Source organism: Macaca mulatta, chromosome 8 (assembly GCF_049350105.2).
Source record: "Macaca mulatta isolate MMU2019108-1 chromosome 8, T2T-MMU8v2.0, whole genome shotgun sequence".
NCBI lineage: Eukaryota > Metazoa > Chordata > Mammalia > Primates > Cercopithecidae > Macaca > Macaca mulatta.
In genome coordinates, this window is record NC_133413.1 from 154,305,749 (window position 1) to 154,319,637 (window position 13,889).

General features: G+C 66.4%; 1 protein-coding gene across 26 annotated transcripts in view; it reads right to left on the bottom strand.

Annotated features, from left to right (window-relative positions):
- The window catches only part of PLEC (plectin), a 61,572-nt gene that overhangs the window by 11,995 nt on the left and 35,688 nt on the right, over positions 1-13,889 (bottom strand). For 10 of the 26 annotated variants that reach the window (XM_077944350.1, XM_028853100.2, XM_028853103.2 and 7 more), the window contains 27 exons: positions 11,149-11,210; positions 10,668-10,757; positions 9,676-9,753; positions 9,492-9,584; positions 8,363-8,529; positions 7,715-7,830; positions 7,528-7,634; positions 7,317-7,436; positions 7,142-7,237; positions 6,822-6,949; positions 6,505-6,598; positions 5,622-5,776; positions 5,218-5,536; positions 5,059-5,136; positions 4,824-4,985; positions 4,555-4,659; positions 4,344-4,439; positions 3,947-4,072; positions 2,968-3,120; positions 2,728-2,882; positions 2,520-2,646; positions 2,230-2,413; positions 1,998-2,155; positions 1,687-1,865; positions 726-864; positions 282-638; positions 124-207 (listed from right to left, as the gene is read on the bottom strand). In XM_077944350.1, the coding sequence (XP_077800476.1) occupies positions 124-207; positions 282-638; positions 726-864; positions 1,687-1,865; positions 1,998-2,155; positions 2,230-2,413; positions 2,520-2,646; positions 2,728-2,882; positions 2,968-3,120; positions 3,947-4,072; positions 4,344-4,439; positions 4,555-4,659; positions 4,824-4,985; positions 5,059-5,136; positions 5,218-5,536; positions 5,622-5,776; positions 6,505-6,598; positions 6,822-6,949; positions 7,142-7,237; positions 7,317-7,436; positions 7,528-7,634; positions 7,715-7,830; positions 8,363-8,529; positions 9,492-9,584; positions 9,676-9,753; positions 10,668-10,757; positions 11,149-11,210 (3,728 nt within the window). Of the gene's footprint in view, positions 1-123; positions 208-281; positions 639-725; positions 865-1,686; positions 1,866-1,997; positions 2,156-2,229; positions 2,414-2,519; positions 2,647-2,727; positions 2,883-2,967; positions 3,121-3,946; positions 4,073-4,343; positions 4,440-4,554; positions 4,660-4,823; positions 4,986-5,058; positions 5,137-5,217; positions 5,537-5,621; positions 5,777-6,504; positions 6,599-6,821; positions 6,950-7,141; positions 7,238-7,316; positions 7,437-7,527; positions 7,635-7,714; positions 7,831-8,362; positions 8,530-9,491; positions 9,585-9,675; positions 9,754-10,667; positions 10,758-10,918; positions 10,934-11,148; positions 11,211-11,862; positions 12,168-13,889 lie in introns of those variants that run through there. The other 16 variants (XM_077944338.1, XM_077944345.1, XM_077944334.1 and 13 more) reach the window with 6 other exon arrangements.

Sequence of the window (13,889 nt, forward strand, 5' to 3'; positions counted from 1 at the left end):
GACCCCTGCCCAGCCCCCAAACCCTCACACAGGCTTTCCCTGGCATGGCCCAGGCTCAGGGAAAGCCCGCTGCCCCGGCAACAGTCCCGGACTTGGGGCCTGGCGCAGGCGGCGGGGCCTTACCTTGATGGCGTTGATGTACTGTTTCGCAAACCTCTGGCACTCCTCGACCTTCTCGCCATGGCGCTCGATCTCCTCCAGAAGGGCCTGGGGGACAGCGCGGTTAGAGCAGCGGCCGCAGGGCACGCCCAGCCGCCCCGTCCCCACCGACCCAGGCCCACCTTCTCCTGCCGCAGCTGCTCCCGCACAGCCTGGCTGTTGGCCAGAGGCACGGCCTGAATCTGCTCCTGCCGCTGCCTGGCATCCTGCAGCCAGGCGCCCAGGGGGTCTGCGCTCTCGCGGTAGTAACGCAGCTGGCGGCCCAGTTGCTCAAGCTCACGCTGCCGCACATCGGTCTGGACCAACACAGCCTGCCAGCGCTCAAGCAGCTGGGCGACCCGCTCCCGCCAGCGCTCCACCTCCACGTCCCGCTCCCCGTGCCGCTGCTGCAGTCTCTCCCCCACCTCCTGCGCCCCCCGCAGCTCATCCCGCAGGGCGTCGAACACGGGCTGCTGTGCCTCAGCCTGGGACCGCAGCTTCTGTTGGGGACAGGAGGGGCGTGTGCAGTTTCAGCTGCGCCCGCTGTACCCCCACCCCACTGTGAGGTCCAAGCCCGGAAACAGTACCTTCAGAGAGGCCTTGGTGGCCTCGAGCTCCGGGAGGGTGGCCGGCACGGCCTGGGCCTCTTTGAGCTGCTCCTCGTGGGCCCTGAGCACCTCCTCGGCTCCCTGCGTGCTGTGGATCACCAGGCTGATGGTCTTGAGCCTGGTGGGAAAGCACGGCTCAGGGCCAGGACATGGGGCTCGAGCAACAGCCCAAGAGGATGGAACCCGAGCCACAGCGACCCAAGGTGCTGCCTGCCAAGCCCAGACCCAACCCTGGGGGTTGGCTGACCCTGTGGTCACAGGCTTGCTTCAGGGAGAACAGACTTGGGGAGAAGGAAGCTGGGAGCCTCTGCAACACAAGGACACTCAGGCCCCAGCCTGAAGAGGGAAGAGGGGGTGTGCCAGCCAGGAACGGCAGACCCCAAGGCCCTGAGACAGGAAGAGCCCACTGGCTGGATGACAGCGGTGTCCTGGTGCCCACAGGGCCTGAAAGCATAGTTCTCAGCCCTTGCAGCCCAAGACCGGGTAAAGGGGACACTAGGGTGGAAATGGCACCCTGTGACAGACAGTGGCGGCCCTATCACTGTGTTGGTTTTGTGAAGAGTAGATAGGGGCTGGACATGTGGTTTGCAACACAGGAAAAGACTATGACATAACCCATCGGAAATAAATGCCAGAAGCCGTTAAGTCCAGGCCAGGAACAGGACAGACAAGAGGCAGGGTGCAGAATTCCTTACTCCGCCACTGAAAGTAGATCCACAGCCTCCCCACCTCACTCAGCAGCCACCACCCAGCTCCACTCTCTCTTCCCCACACCCAAATCTCATCACCAGGAAGTCCCCCGGCCACCACTGTAGAAGAGCACGCAGCCCTGAACTCTTCTCACCACCTCTGCGGCCGCCACCCAAGCCTGGGCCTCCCACCTCCTGGCCAGCACCTCCCAGCCCACCCGAGCGCCTCGCCTGTGGCCAGGTGCACTCACTTCTCCAGGTAGATGGCAGACAGGCTGCGGACCTGCTCCAGCTTGCCCAGCGTCAGCTCCAGCTCCGAGCGCAGCGTGGGGGCCGCAGGTGATGGCTCTGGCAGGGCCAGGACCTTCTCGGCCTCGGCGGAGAGCCGGGCGACCCCTTTACCCAGTCCCTCCACCTCCGCCTGCGCCTTCTGCAAAGACAGGAGTGGGAATGCACTTACCACCGGGCGCAGCACACAGCGCCCCTTGAGGGCCGAAGGAGGGAGGGTGGGGAGAGGGCTGGGGAGAGGGATGGGACTGGACAGGGTGGGGACAACCCCTGCCTGCTGCTCAGCGATGCGCTGCGCACACTCCCGGGCCGGCTCTTTGTCCAGCGGCAGCCGCAGGCGGTGCACGGTGCGCGTCTCACAGGCCTCCAGCTGCAGCCGGATGTCTTTGAGCTCAGAGATGCAGCGCTGGCAGCGAGACTCTTCCTGTGCACCTGGGGAACACATCCGGGTCACTCCACTGCCCACCTCGCACCAGCCCAACCACCCCAGCCCTGCCATGCCCTACCCTGCTCCAGGCTCTGCAGTAGCTGCTGGTAGTGGTGGCTGCAGGAGCCGTACTCGCGCTCGGCCATCAGCCGGTCCTCAGGCCCAAAGCCGCCTGCGTCCTGGCTGTCCCGCAGGAAGGCCTGGTAGTGCAGCTCCAGGCTGTGCAGGGCTTGGCGCTGCTCCTCTGGCTTCAGGGTGCGGAACTGGGGGAAGCATGTGGGGCTAAGTGCCGGGCGAGGCGGTTGTGCCCTGCAGAATGCCCCTCCCCTCCTCCCACCCAGAGAGCCCCTGGCTGGGGGGCAGGTGTACCGTGGCCAGGGACCAGGAGCGGATGAGCTGCACGTCACGGCGAAGGCTCTGCCAGGCCAGAAGGCTCTTCATGTCCACGTGCAACTGGTGCCACAGCGTGACCAGGGCCTGGTGCTGGGCCTCCAGCCTGGCAGGTCAGGCCTACAGTCAGCATCACCAGCGTCCCACCCGCCGTCCACCCCCCACCTGCTGAGCCCCTGCCATCCACCTGGTGACAGCCTCCTGGGCCTCCTGGTTGGGCGGGGGCACCAGGAAGCACACGGAGGGCACGGCGGCCTCGCTGCCGGAGCTGCTGAGCACCTTCCAGTGGGACGGCTGCGCAGGGCCCACCAGCTGGCACTCGTCACCCTTGTGCACGGTTACCTGGAATGGGTAGAGTTGGTGAGGACACGGCCACACCGTGCCCTGCCTGGTCACGCCCCCTGGTGGAGCCTGGGCCTGCCCTCACCTCCACCTGCTTATAGTCGCACACGGCCAGCAGGGGCAGGCGGCTCCGCACGGGGTGGGCTGGGTGGCGGGGCTTCAGCTGCACGATGGCCTTGGCCCGCTTGGCCAGGCCCGAGAGGTGCCCCTTGTACTCGTTCAGCTGTTCCTTTTCGTCCTGTGGGGGAGGGGCAGCATCTAGACAACGGCCATGGAGACCCACAGGCCTGCCCCAGGCACCCCCAGACCCTGGACCAGGCCTGTGGGGCCCTCCTGATGCTCCCGGGCTGGCGGCACTTGAAAGCAGGACGTGTAGCTGGGACGGGCCCTGGGGGTTGGCCCCAAAGCAGACCCATGCGCCCTCGCTCCTTCCCAACCCAGATAGGGCACCCTCCTCTCACCCCAGCTCACCCACCATGTCCGCAGCTACGCTCTGGCCCCTACAATGCCCTCGCCCCTTGCCCCTCCCCTGCGGGCTGCAGAAGGTCACTGCCTCCTCCCATCCCACCCCTCTGCGGAGGCCAGGCTGTAGGATGTACCTGGGAGCTGCTGGCTCTCCCCAGGCCCAGCCCTGCCGATCTCAGAGGCCATTCCAGCCTCCAATCCCTTTTCCCTGTCACTCCCCACTGTGCCCCCACCCTCCTGGGTGATCCCACTCCTGCCCCCAGAGCACGAAGCCCAGCTCCACTCTGCCCACTCCAGATCTCAGGCCAAACAGCTGGTGCCCCTTCTACAGTACAAGGGCTGGCAATAGCTGCTGACTTCAGGCTTCTACTAGCTCTGTGGCTGTGGAGATGGGGGTGGCCCGGCTCAGACCGGCTGCCTCTTGGCTCCCCACACCCTGCCTCATTGCCCCGTCAGCTGACTTCTACACCCCCCATGGCGCCTCCCAACCCCTGCTGGCCCCTCCAGTTGCTCCCCCCGCCCCAGTCTCCAGGGTATCCATGCAGCCCAGACTCCAGGCCAGCCTCTCCCGACACGCCCCTGCACACCCCTTCCCTCACCTGGGCATCCTGCAGCAGGTCCTCCAGCCGGGTGACGGTGGCGGAGCGATCACAGCTGTACTTCCTACGCAGCGCCTCCTGCAGCTTCTGCAACTGCCCCTCGGCCTCCCGCACGTCTGAGAAGAACTGGGGCAGTGGGAGGGGGTCACGCCAGGCTACCTGGGACCAGAGCCCTAGCCCACAGCTCTCCCAGGGCAGGCCCAAGACGGGGGCACTGAGGACGGAGTGGCAAAGCCCCCAGGAGGCCTGGGGAGCATCCCTGTCTAAGGCCCCGGTCAGGCTGCAGGTAGCAGCTGGCAACAGATAGGAGGGTTCCTGATTGGAGCTGCTGAGGGGGTCCAGGGGCTCCTCCAAGGCGCCACTGAGCCACAGTGGGGAGGGGAGCTCCAGTTCTCACCTGAAAGTAGGCAGCGTTCTCCTTCAGGTGTGCCTCGATGCAGCAGCACAGCTGCAACATCCAGCTCCACTGCGTCTGCAGGGCCGCCTGGAAGGACTACAGGGCAGCAGGTCCTTGTCAGTCCCTGCCCTGCCCCACCTGGGGGCCCAGCATGGCCCCTCTGCAGCCCCGCCCCTGCCCAGGGAGCCCTGGGTGGCTCCCTCAGCCCCACCTCCACCGTGGGCCGGGCCGGGTGGTCCTCCCGCAGCAGCCGGTCCCCAGCACTCTGGAGCTCCTTGATCTTCTTCTCCTTCAGCTCCAGCTCCCGCATCAGGGCCTGGCACCAGGGCAAAGGGTCTCAGGGCTGGCCGGCCACATCCAGCTTTGCCAAGCTCCCAGCAAACTCGACCCAGGGCCCCCACTGGTCTCTGACTACAGGGGACAGCCAGGGCACAGCGGGGAGGGGACTGTGGGGTTCAGGGGCACTGGGCCACCCCTCACCGAGTAGCTCTCCTTCTTGGCGGTCATGTTGGTGTTGCGGTCGCTCCAGTCGAAGCCCACCTCCTCCTCCTCCTTTTCATTTAGCCACATTAGCTCCTTAGTGGCGGCTGCCACAAAGCTGTGTAAGCTCTCCAGGGACCTAAGGCGGGCCTTGGAGGAATTCTGTGGGCAGGAGGATGCGTGTCAGCAGGCCGCGGACTACCCACCTCCCCCAGCTGGCCCTGCCCCTACTCACCAGCAGCTTGGCGTACTGCAGGTCCAGCCGACCCAGGCAGTCACGGTAGGCACCCCGGGTGGCAGGGGAGAGCTGGCCCTGCAACAGATGAGATGGTGAGGCCTGCAGTGGCTGGGCCCGGCCCACCCCCTCCGCTGCCCATCGCTCAGTGCCACCCACCTCATCACTCCGTGCCCGCTCAATCTTGGCCCGGAATTCTTCGATGGACTGGTGCAGGCCTCGGTGGCTGCCCAGCTGCGCCTCCACGCTGGGCAGGTCCACACCCCACTCAGCGCCATCCACACGGTGCTGGTTCTCCTCTACCCACGCCAGCAGGTCCTGCAGGTAGCGCAGAGTGGAGTCCTCCAGCTCAGGGCGCCTCTGCACACTCTGCAGAGTCACCTGGGTCACCTGGGTTGCAGGGGCCGCCACGCCTGCCTTCAGCCGGAGGTTGTACTCGGTGCGGATGGCTACCAGGCGCTCGTGCAGACGGTATACCCTGGGGCAGCAGAGGACTCAGGTAGGTGTTGGCAGGCCTGGGGCTGTGTGGACCTGGGCATCAGGGAGGGCAGGGCGGGGCCCACCTGCGGTACATCTGCTCGCCCTGCGGGTGCCGTCCATCCTTGAGGGTCTGCACGTCATTGAACAGCAGCCGGATCATGCTATCCGCTTTGTCCAGGTCCCGTTCCACCTCCCCTGCCCGCTGCGGCACTTTGCCTGCGGCCAGCAGCCGGACATCCTGCAAGGTCGTTGTCGTGACTCGGAGCACAGCTGATCCCCCTCTGACCTCACTGGGGCCCCGGCCAAGATGGCCACCCTCACCCGCTTCCTCAGCCTCAGTGGGTCCTGCCCCCGTCCCCATCCTTCCCCTTCCCTCCCTGCCCACCTCACACATCTTCCTGCCGGCCTTCTGGGGGATTGGGACCAAGTCCAGAGTAATTCTGCCCAGTCCAAGAACCGATACCCCCATGACCATGTCCGTGGGGTCCTGGGCCTCATCCTCCATTACCCACCCCACGTAACTCCTCCTGTAACGCTGTGTGGCCCTGTCCTCCTGGGCAAGCAGCATGGGTTGGGCCCTCCCCTCACCCCTCCCCTCACCCCTCCCCTCACCCCTCCCCTCACCCCTCTCTTCACCCCGCCCCTAACGTAAACCGCTGTAGGGGAGGGGGCCTGATGGGGGCAAGGCAGCCACCCTGGGTTCTGCCCGGTGACCAGAAACCAACTCTGCCCAAAGCAGGCTGTGAGAGTTGGCTGCACTGTGAGAGTTGGCTGCACTGTGAGAGTTGGCTGCACTGTGAGAGTTGGCTGCAGAGGGAGGAGCTCAGGGCTGGACTCCCCACCGCATGCCCCGCCCCTGCCCCTGCCCCAGGAGCCCAGGCAGACAGCCCCCCCTGGCTTTCCGGCTGCAGGGCGGGGCAGGCTCCTCTGGCCTCCCTCCCGTGCTGCCAGCCCCACACCCCTCACCGACTGCAGCAGGGTGTCGGCCTGGTTCAGCTGCTCCTCACACAGCCCCGCCTCCATCTGCAGCTTGGTCACGATGCGCTGAAGACACTCCAGCCTGCGGCAGAAGCACGGGGAAGGGGCTGCGTTGGCCGGGTCCGGCACAGCCCTGGGCACAGACTGTAGCTCGCCTCCTGCTCTGGCCTCCCTGCCTGTGGCCCACTGTCCTAAGGCCAGTGGGAGCTCGGGTTCCCCCGCTGGGGAAGGGCGGGCGGGGGTTTCCTCCCCAGGCAGTGACTCACCCTCGGGTGGTTCCCCTGCCACCACAGGGCCCCACCCACCTCTCAAACTCGCTGCGGAGCTGCTTCTCCCGCTCCAGGATGGCCACGTGCAGCTTGCCCCACTCTTTCTCCACGTCCAGCGGGTGGTAGCCAGGGGGCACCTTGAGCTGGCCTGCTTGCACCGCTCCCTGTGGACAGGGGCCAAGCTCAGGCCCTATATGCAGGGGGCAGGGGATGGGGCGCTGGGCCCTCAGACCCCAGCCCACCAGACCCGGGACAGCCCTGGTCCCAAAGGCAGGGCCAGGTCGGGCTCTGGAAGAGCCTCTAGGACACCACTGGTGGTCCAGGACACCACCCACCCCTCCGGTGGTCCCACTCACCTCCAGGGATTGGTAGATGCCCTTGGACCGGTTCTTGTCGGCCTCCTTGGCTGGAAGCTCCATCTCCTTAAACTTCAAGAACTGAGACCACAGGATCTGCCGGGGATGAGGGTGTCGGCAGCCATGCCCAGCCCTCAGGGCAGGCCCAGGACCCCACCCCACACGGCAGGCCCACCTCAATCTCCTCGAAGCTGGAGGGGAACCTGCGTTCCTCAAAGGCAGCGGTGTGGTGTCGTATCCACTGCAGCAGCAGCAGCACCAGCTCCCGGTACTCCTGCCAGCGCAGCTGCAGCTCCTGCGGGCAGGCACAGGCAGGCACGGATGGCTGTCAGGGGCCATCGGTGCATCCAGGCCCAAGCCCCCTGCCCTCCAGGCCCCCCACTCACGTTGGCCCTCACCCCATCCTGCACGTCTGGCACACGGGGCATGGCGTCATACAGCGACGAGACGTAGGTGATGATGGACTTCTCGTCGGGCTGAGGGACGTCCACATCTGCAGGGAAGGGCAGCTCAGCGGGGGCTCTGGGGCAGGCAGCAGGGGAAGGGGCAGGGAGGAGGGCCACGCAGACGTACCCTCAGGGTCCAGGAGCCGTGTCACTCCCAGGTCCCGCTCCGCCACAGAGAAAGCCTGGTCCAGGTTCTCCAGGTTGGTCTGCCGGTACACCTTGTTCATGTCGATGAGCATGGGCCTGGGACAAGCAGGTGGCTGGTCAGGTGGGTGGGACAAGACCAGTGGCCACACCACACAGGCGGGCGCGCAGGCTTGCTCCTCACACATCCCAGCAACCGTGGACCCCGCCCCACACTCACCCTGAAAGGTGCGTTGCCACACGGGCAGAGCTGAAAGCGCCCTGCCACCCCCATGCCCAGGAGCCCAGGGCACAGCACAGAGGACTGTGCAGAGCGGAGAGTGCCAGGCAGCTGAGGCTCCCTGCAGCCACCCTGCCCACCAGGCCCCTCCGGAGGCATCCACAGCGGGCACATGCTCCTGGCTGTGAGGACCAGCAGCCTGCAGGCCCTCCAGCCTCGAGGAAGCGGTGGTGCTGCTGAAGGGCACCAGGGTAGGGCCGGGCCCTGAACTCCACCACCCTGAGGTGGCCAGCTGGCACTCATCCCTGTTCCTCCTGCCCTCCTCCCTGCCCCGACGTGTCTGAAGTTGCCTAGCGGAGGCACTGTGGGGGTGTCCCCAGCCCCCAGCCCCCTGCCCCCGGGGCCAAGTACTTGTGACGGTGGATGATGGCGTTGAAGAGGCGGCCGTCTCTCCAGCTGGAGGTGAAGTTGTCACATCGCAGGCCCTGGTACCCTTCCACCATGCGCTGTGACCACAGCAGCAGCTTCTCCTTGGCCGTCATATCCTCCGACTGCCCGCTCACCTGGATGTCTGAGATCTGCCCACAGCAGATAGGAGGCCACAGCTCAGCCACAGCTGTCAGGCCTGCCCTGTGCCCACAGCCACATGCACAGGGGCAGGGGCAGCTCGGCACCCAGGGGAGTGTGTGGGGCCACCAAGCTAGCCAGGGCAGCACTGGGCCCCGGGGCCTTTCCCTGTTTGGAAGCTGCTGGGACTGGCCATGCCTCGGGGCCACAAGTCCAGCCACTCCAGCCGGTGGCATCTACCACCACACAGCTCAGAACCCTCAACCCTCACTGCCACCACACAGCAGGTGCCCACTCCCCTAACTGGGGAGGCTGGGCTGCACCCTGCACCTCCAGGGGCTGGGATGGAGCAGAGTGGAAGGACAGCGGGCATAAGAGGAGCCCATAAGTATACCCCTAAACCTGGCCCAGAACCCCCAGGCCTGGAAAAGGCTGGGGCTCAAGCTCCATCCCTGGTTTCGGGCTGGCAGGTGGGGCCTCTGGCAGCCTGGCTTTGCACTCAGTGGCACGCTCAGGCCAGGTTCTGCCCACCCACCCCTAGCTGCCTGTCGTTCTGCCAGCCTGTGTGACTCAGCTGCCGTGCCAGCACCAGGCTCTGCCTGCTCAGCTCTCAGATTTGTGGTTTCCTGTACAGCCAGGACAAGCAGCGGGTGACTCAGCCTGCGATGCTGCAGAAGCTTGCCCAGGGCAGGCACCGGGGCCCGCATTCCTCCATAGGGAGGCTCCAGGCCCTGCCCAGCCAGGGCCAGAGGGCACGGATAGGTGGCCTCAGAGAGAGGCCTGTACCCTCAGGCCACAGATCCAGTCCAGGGCTGTGGCTGGCAGGAAGGCACCCAGGCGCCACCATACCTATGGTGCCAGCCACCTCCCGGGCCACACCCAGCCAGAAAGTGGATCAGCCCGCCAGCCAAGGAGCCCAGGCTACTCCGCAAACTCCTGCAGGGGGTGGGGGTCCTGGAGGCAGCCGTTCTACCTGGAAGTGCAGAATGATTGTCCAGATGAGGCCAAGGGTCAGCTTGGGGTTGCCGTCGGCAATGTCATCGTTCCTGATGTTCACCAGCTTCACCTGTGAGCGAGGGGCTCTCGGTCACGGCCCACAGGGCAGGGCTGGCTTGGTGAGGGGTTGGCTGGGCCCAGGGCCGGGTGGGCAGCCTTACCTGGCGGTGCCGGAGGTAGTCCAGGGCAATCTGGACGTTCTGCAGCTTGTGGAAACGCATTCTCCCCTTCTCCCGGGGCTGTGGGGGGGGATCAGTCAGCACCCACAGTGCAGCTGCAGCTCCCAGGCCCCACCCTCAACACCCCCTAAGCACTGCAGCGACCGAGCCAAGGGTCTTCCCCGGGGGCAGCAGCCCCTCTCATCCCAGGTTCACCCTCCCCCGCAGGGAAAGGGAGGCCACCGGCCCAGGGGCCGGGCCAGGCCCACCAGGGCTCGGGAAGTCCAGCGATCCAGACTGAGGGAAGGAAGGAAGGGGTGGGAGGAGACAACAGCCAGGAAGCCTCATGTGGAGGGCAGTGGCACTAAGGGGGGTCCTCCTGCCCGGCGGCGGCAGCCACAGCAGCTGCTGGTGGGTCCCAGGCCAGCTCTGGGCAGCACGGTGGACAGGCAGCTTGACACCCAACCACCTGCCCGCCCAAGAGCCAGGCAGGGGTCGGCCGATGGGCCGCCAGCCCCCAGAAAGCTGGGCTCCATGGTCTTGGGGAGCTCCCGTGCCGCTGCGGCCAGCAGGCACAGCCACTCACCAGGCGTGAGCTCCTGCTTACGTCCCGCTCCCTCGGCTGCCCAGCCAGAGCAGGGCAAAGGGTAAAGGGCAGAGGTCAAGGTTCAGAGTCCAAGCAGCAGAGAAACCAAAGCAGAGCAGAGCGTGAGGTTACTGTGTCAGGGCCCCGATGTGGAGGGCAGCAAGGCCCAGAGCAGCCGAGGTCCGAGGGTTGCGGCCACTCCCAGGCCAGGCCCTCGGCTGTGATGCCCAGCAGCCTGGGCAGGAGGCACTGCCAGGGATGAGGCCAGGCTGCCCCCAGGGAGACGGCAGGAAGGGCTAAGCTGGATTCTCAGTAGAGTGGGCGGCCGAAGAGGCCCCAAGGAGGGAAGGCAGGCAGAGGTCTCCAGGTGGGGGCAGGCAGGGCCCGGAAGGGGCAGGGGCACACGTACCAGGCTGTCCCCCGAGAGGACCTCCAGCAGGGAGATGAGGTTGTGGCCATCTCGGAGGTCTTCATACAAGTCACTGATGTGCCTCTGGGCCTGTGGGGACAGCAGCAGCTGAGGTGGCCAGTCCCCCCGAGCCACCAACAGTCCCTGGGAGGCTGATCCACCGAGTGGGTGCCAGTACCAGAGGGAAGGAGGCGGGGGCTGAGTCCCCCAGGAGCCCACGGAACACACCCCTGCCCCGCGGAGGCACCTACCTCTGCCCTCCAGTGCTGCAAGGAGAGACCAGGAAAAACCAGAAGGAAGAGGAGGAAGAGAGAGACAGGAGCAGGCGTAGGGAAGAAAAAGGACAGAAAATAACAGGTTTCAGAGATGAAAGGTGAGTGCACAGGCAGCATGGGGACAGCCGTAGGCGGTGGGGGCCACCCTCCCTCGGTGGCTCCGGCAGCCTCGGCCCCTGTGACACGCACGAGCATGCACCACCAACCTTGATGAGGTGCTTGTTGACCCACTTGGTGAAGGTTTTCTTCTGCACACGATCCCGCTCATCTGGGGGAGACAAGACCAGTTTACCTGGGGCCTGGGAGAAGCCCCGGGGGCCCTCCGGTGACCACCATGCAGACACGGCAGCCTGGCTGGCCAGGTCCCGCCTGGGGAGCCCCAAAGCCTCCCTCAGATCACACAGAGACCCAGGCGCCCTCACCCACAGCCCAGCCAGGACAGCAGAGACCCAGGTGCCAGGGGCCCAGGCGCCGCCAGGTGCACCACCCCACCCGACTCTTCCCCGGAGGAAATGGGAGGGTCCTGGACCGCACCCTGAGCCCAGGGCACACATGTCCCGTCCTGCACACCCGCCGCCCCCTACAGACTGAGACCCAAGCAGGGGTGTGGCAGAGCCAGGGCCAGGGCCCGCTGGGGTGTTGGAAGGGAAGCTGTTGTGGTGCTGACAGAGCAGCAAACCTTCCCCAGAGTGCAGAGTTCCTCGCCCGTCCAGGCCTGACACCTGATGCTCAGAGGCCCCCATCGGCCTTGCGGGCTCCTGTTGGCCCACTCTGTGTTGGGTGGGGATGGCTGTCCCCCGACCCCCATCTCCGAGACCAGCCCCCCACCCGTTGCCAAGGCTTCCTGCCACAGGATGTGGGCCTTCCTCCCACAGGGGCCCGCCCTGCCTGGCGGAGGTGCCCAAGGAGAGCCCTGCTACCTTTCTTGCCCTCAGAGGCCCTGAGCACAGCCAGGTACAGGTTGTCCTCCGAGCTGGTTCTCTTTCGGCCCAGGCCCTGGGGCTCCGGCACGCGGAGCTGGTGCTGAGACATGCTGCCCCCACACCTTTGTCGCCCAGATGCTCAGCCTCAGCACAGTGCTCCGGGCAGCCCCGCGTGGCACACAAGCAGCTGAAGGCTGGCGGCCCCACGAGACGCTCACTCGGCACAGGAGCACAGGCTCAGCTCAGAGCCCCAGTCGATGTGGCCACTCCCTGCCTGCTGTACTCCCCGGCGAAGCAGGCCCGCCCCCGAGGCCCCACCCCGCCCAGGCCGCCAGGGAGGGGAGTGTCCCGGCGGGAAGGAGCAAGGAGCCCCCTCCCCCACAGACACGCCCTCGGCCCGCCAGAAACAGGAAACCGGGGTTTCCTCACCCATCCTGCCCAATGAAGTCCCCTAGGGGGACCTGGGGACACAGGGGGAGCTGGCACTTCACTGCACACCAGATGCTGCCAGGACCACAAAGGAACACAGGCCATCCCCACGGCCACCCAGAAGGACCCCCCAACAGACTGAAGGGCTCCCCCAGTGGGAGGGGCTGAGGCCACGCCTCTCTTTGGAGCTCCCTCCAGGCCCGGGCCAGGCCCTACTTCAGCCTCTGCCCACCCACCCTGCCAGGGAGGACTCGGGAAGCCGCTGACACGTGGCTAGGGGAGGGGGCCTGCTGCCCATCAGCTCTTGCAGCCCCCCAGTCACACTTCCTCACAGACCTGCATGAAGTGGGGAGCACACCCTACCCCATGGTGCCTGCCCTGCCCCAGGCCAGGCTACTGCTCCGGGGCCAGTGGGGTCCCACGGCAGGCCTAGCCCCTCCCAAGCTGCCCATCTGGCACATCCTGGAGCAGCGCCCACCTGCAGAGCCCACCCTGGCCCAGGAGGACACCTTAGGCCGGAGGCTCGTAGCTGAGGGCTGACTCACGGAGGCTGGGCCTCGTGGGGGGATGGAGCATCGGGAAGCCCCAGGAGGGGCCCTGCCAGTGAGTCAGGGATGGGGAGGGGGCCCAGGCCTGTGACTCATGGATGGGAAGCCACACCTGAGGCAGGACCTGGGTGACCCCAGGGTGGGGGGTGCTGTTTGCAGCTGGGTGGGGCCCAAGGGAAGCAGCCTCCTGCTGTAAAGGGCAAAGGGCAAAGGGCCTGCGCTGGTTGAGGTCTCTGGCTCCCTGGGGTCTGGGGCGGAGCTGCCTCTGGCCAGCTTCTGGGCCTGGCCAGCCCACCCGACCACCATAGGAAAGAATGCGCTGCCCCAACCACAAGAATGTTCCAGCCGTACATCAGGCAGACTCGGTCCAGCTGGGAGCTGCACTCAGCCCTCGGTTCTGGGAAGAGCTCACCCCACCCCATTCCTACTGCCCGTGAGGCCGTGAGGGGGTGCCAGAACCCCTCAGAGGTGAGGAAGCCCCCACCCCACGCCAAGGGGCACAGTCAGTCCCCAGGGCTCTGCCACGTCTTACACCCCGCCCCACAAAGACACCCCTTGGTCTCCACGCGTCGACTCTGAGCCTGGCGTGAGATTCGGGGTGACCCTCTTGCTCTGCCTGCCTGGCCCAGCAGCCTCCAGGACCTCAGGAGTCACAGAAGCCCCCAAACCAAAACCTGACCCCGTACTGGTCAGCGCCTCCGGTCGTGTGCCCGAGGGCACCCCGCACCTCACACCTCTGCCACCTGTCCCCGGGTGCAAAGCCTCTGGAAACACTGTTTGCCTCTTCAGAAGCCCGGGGCCCAGCAGCTCTCCTGAGGCCAAGCACCGCGCCTGCTGGGCGTGGGGCTCTGGGGTCCTGGCCGTGACCAGGTGGCTCCTGCCTGCGGGAACGCGGCTGCCACTCTGCTGAGGGGCACAGCGTGAGATCCCGGAACAGCCAAGGAGGTGGGCACAGGGAGTCCAGGACAGCTGGAAACCGGGAGCTGGGGCCAAGGTCCAGGACTCACGTGGGCCCCACCCTAGTCAGGCCCCTGTTCCAGCCTTCTC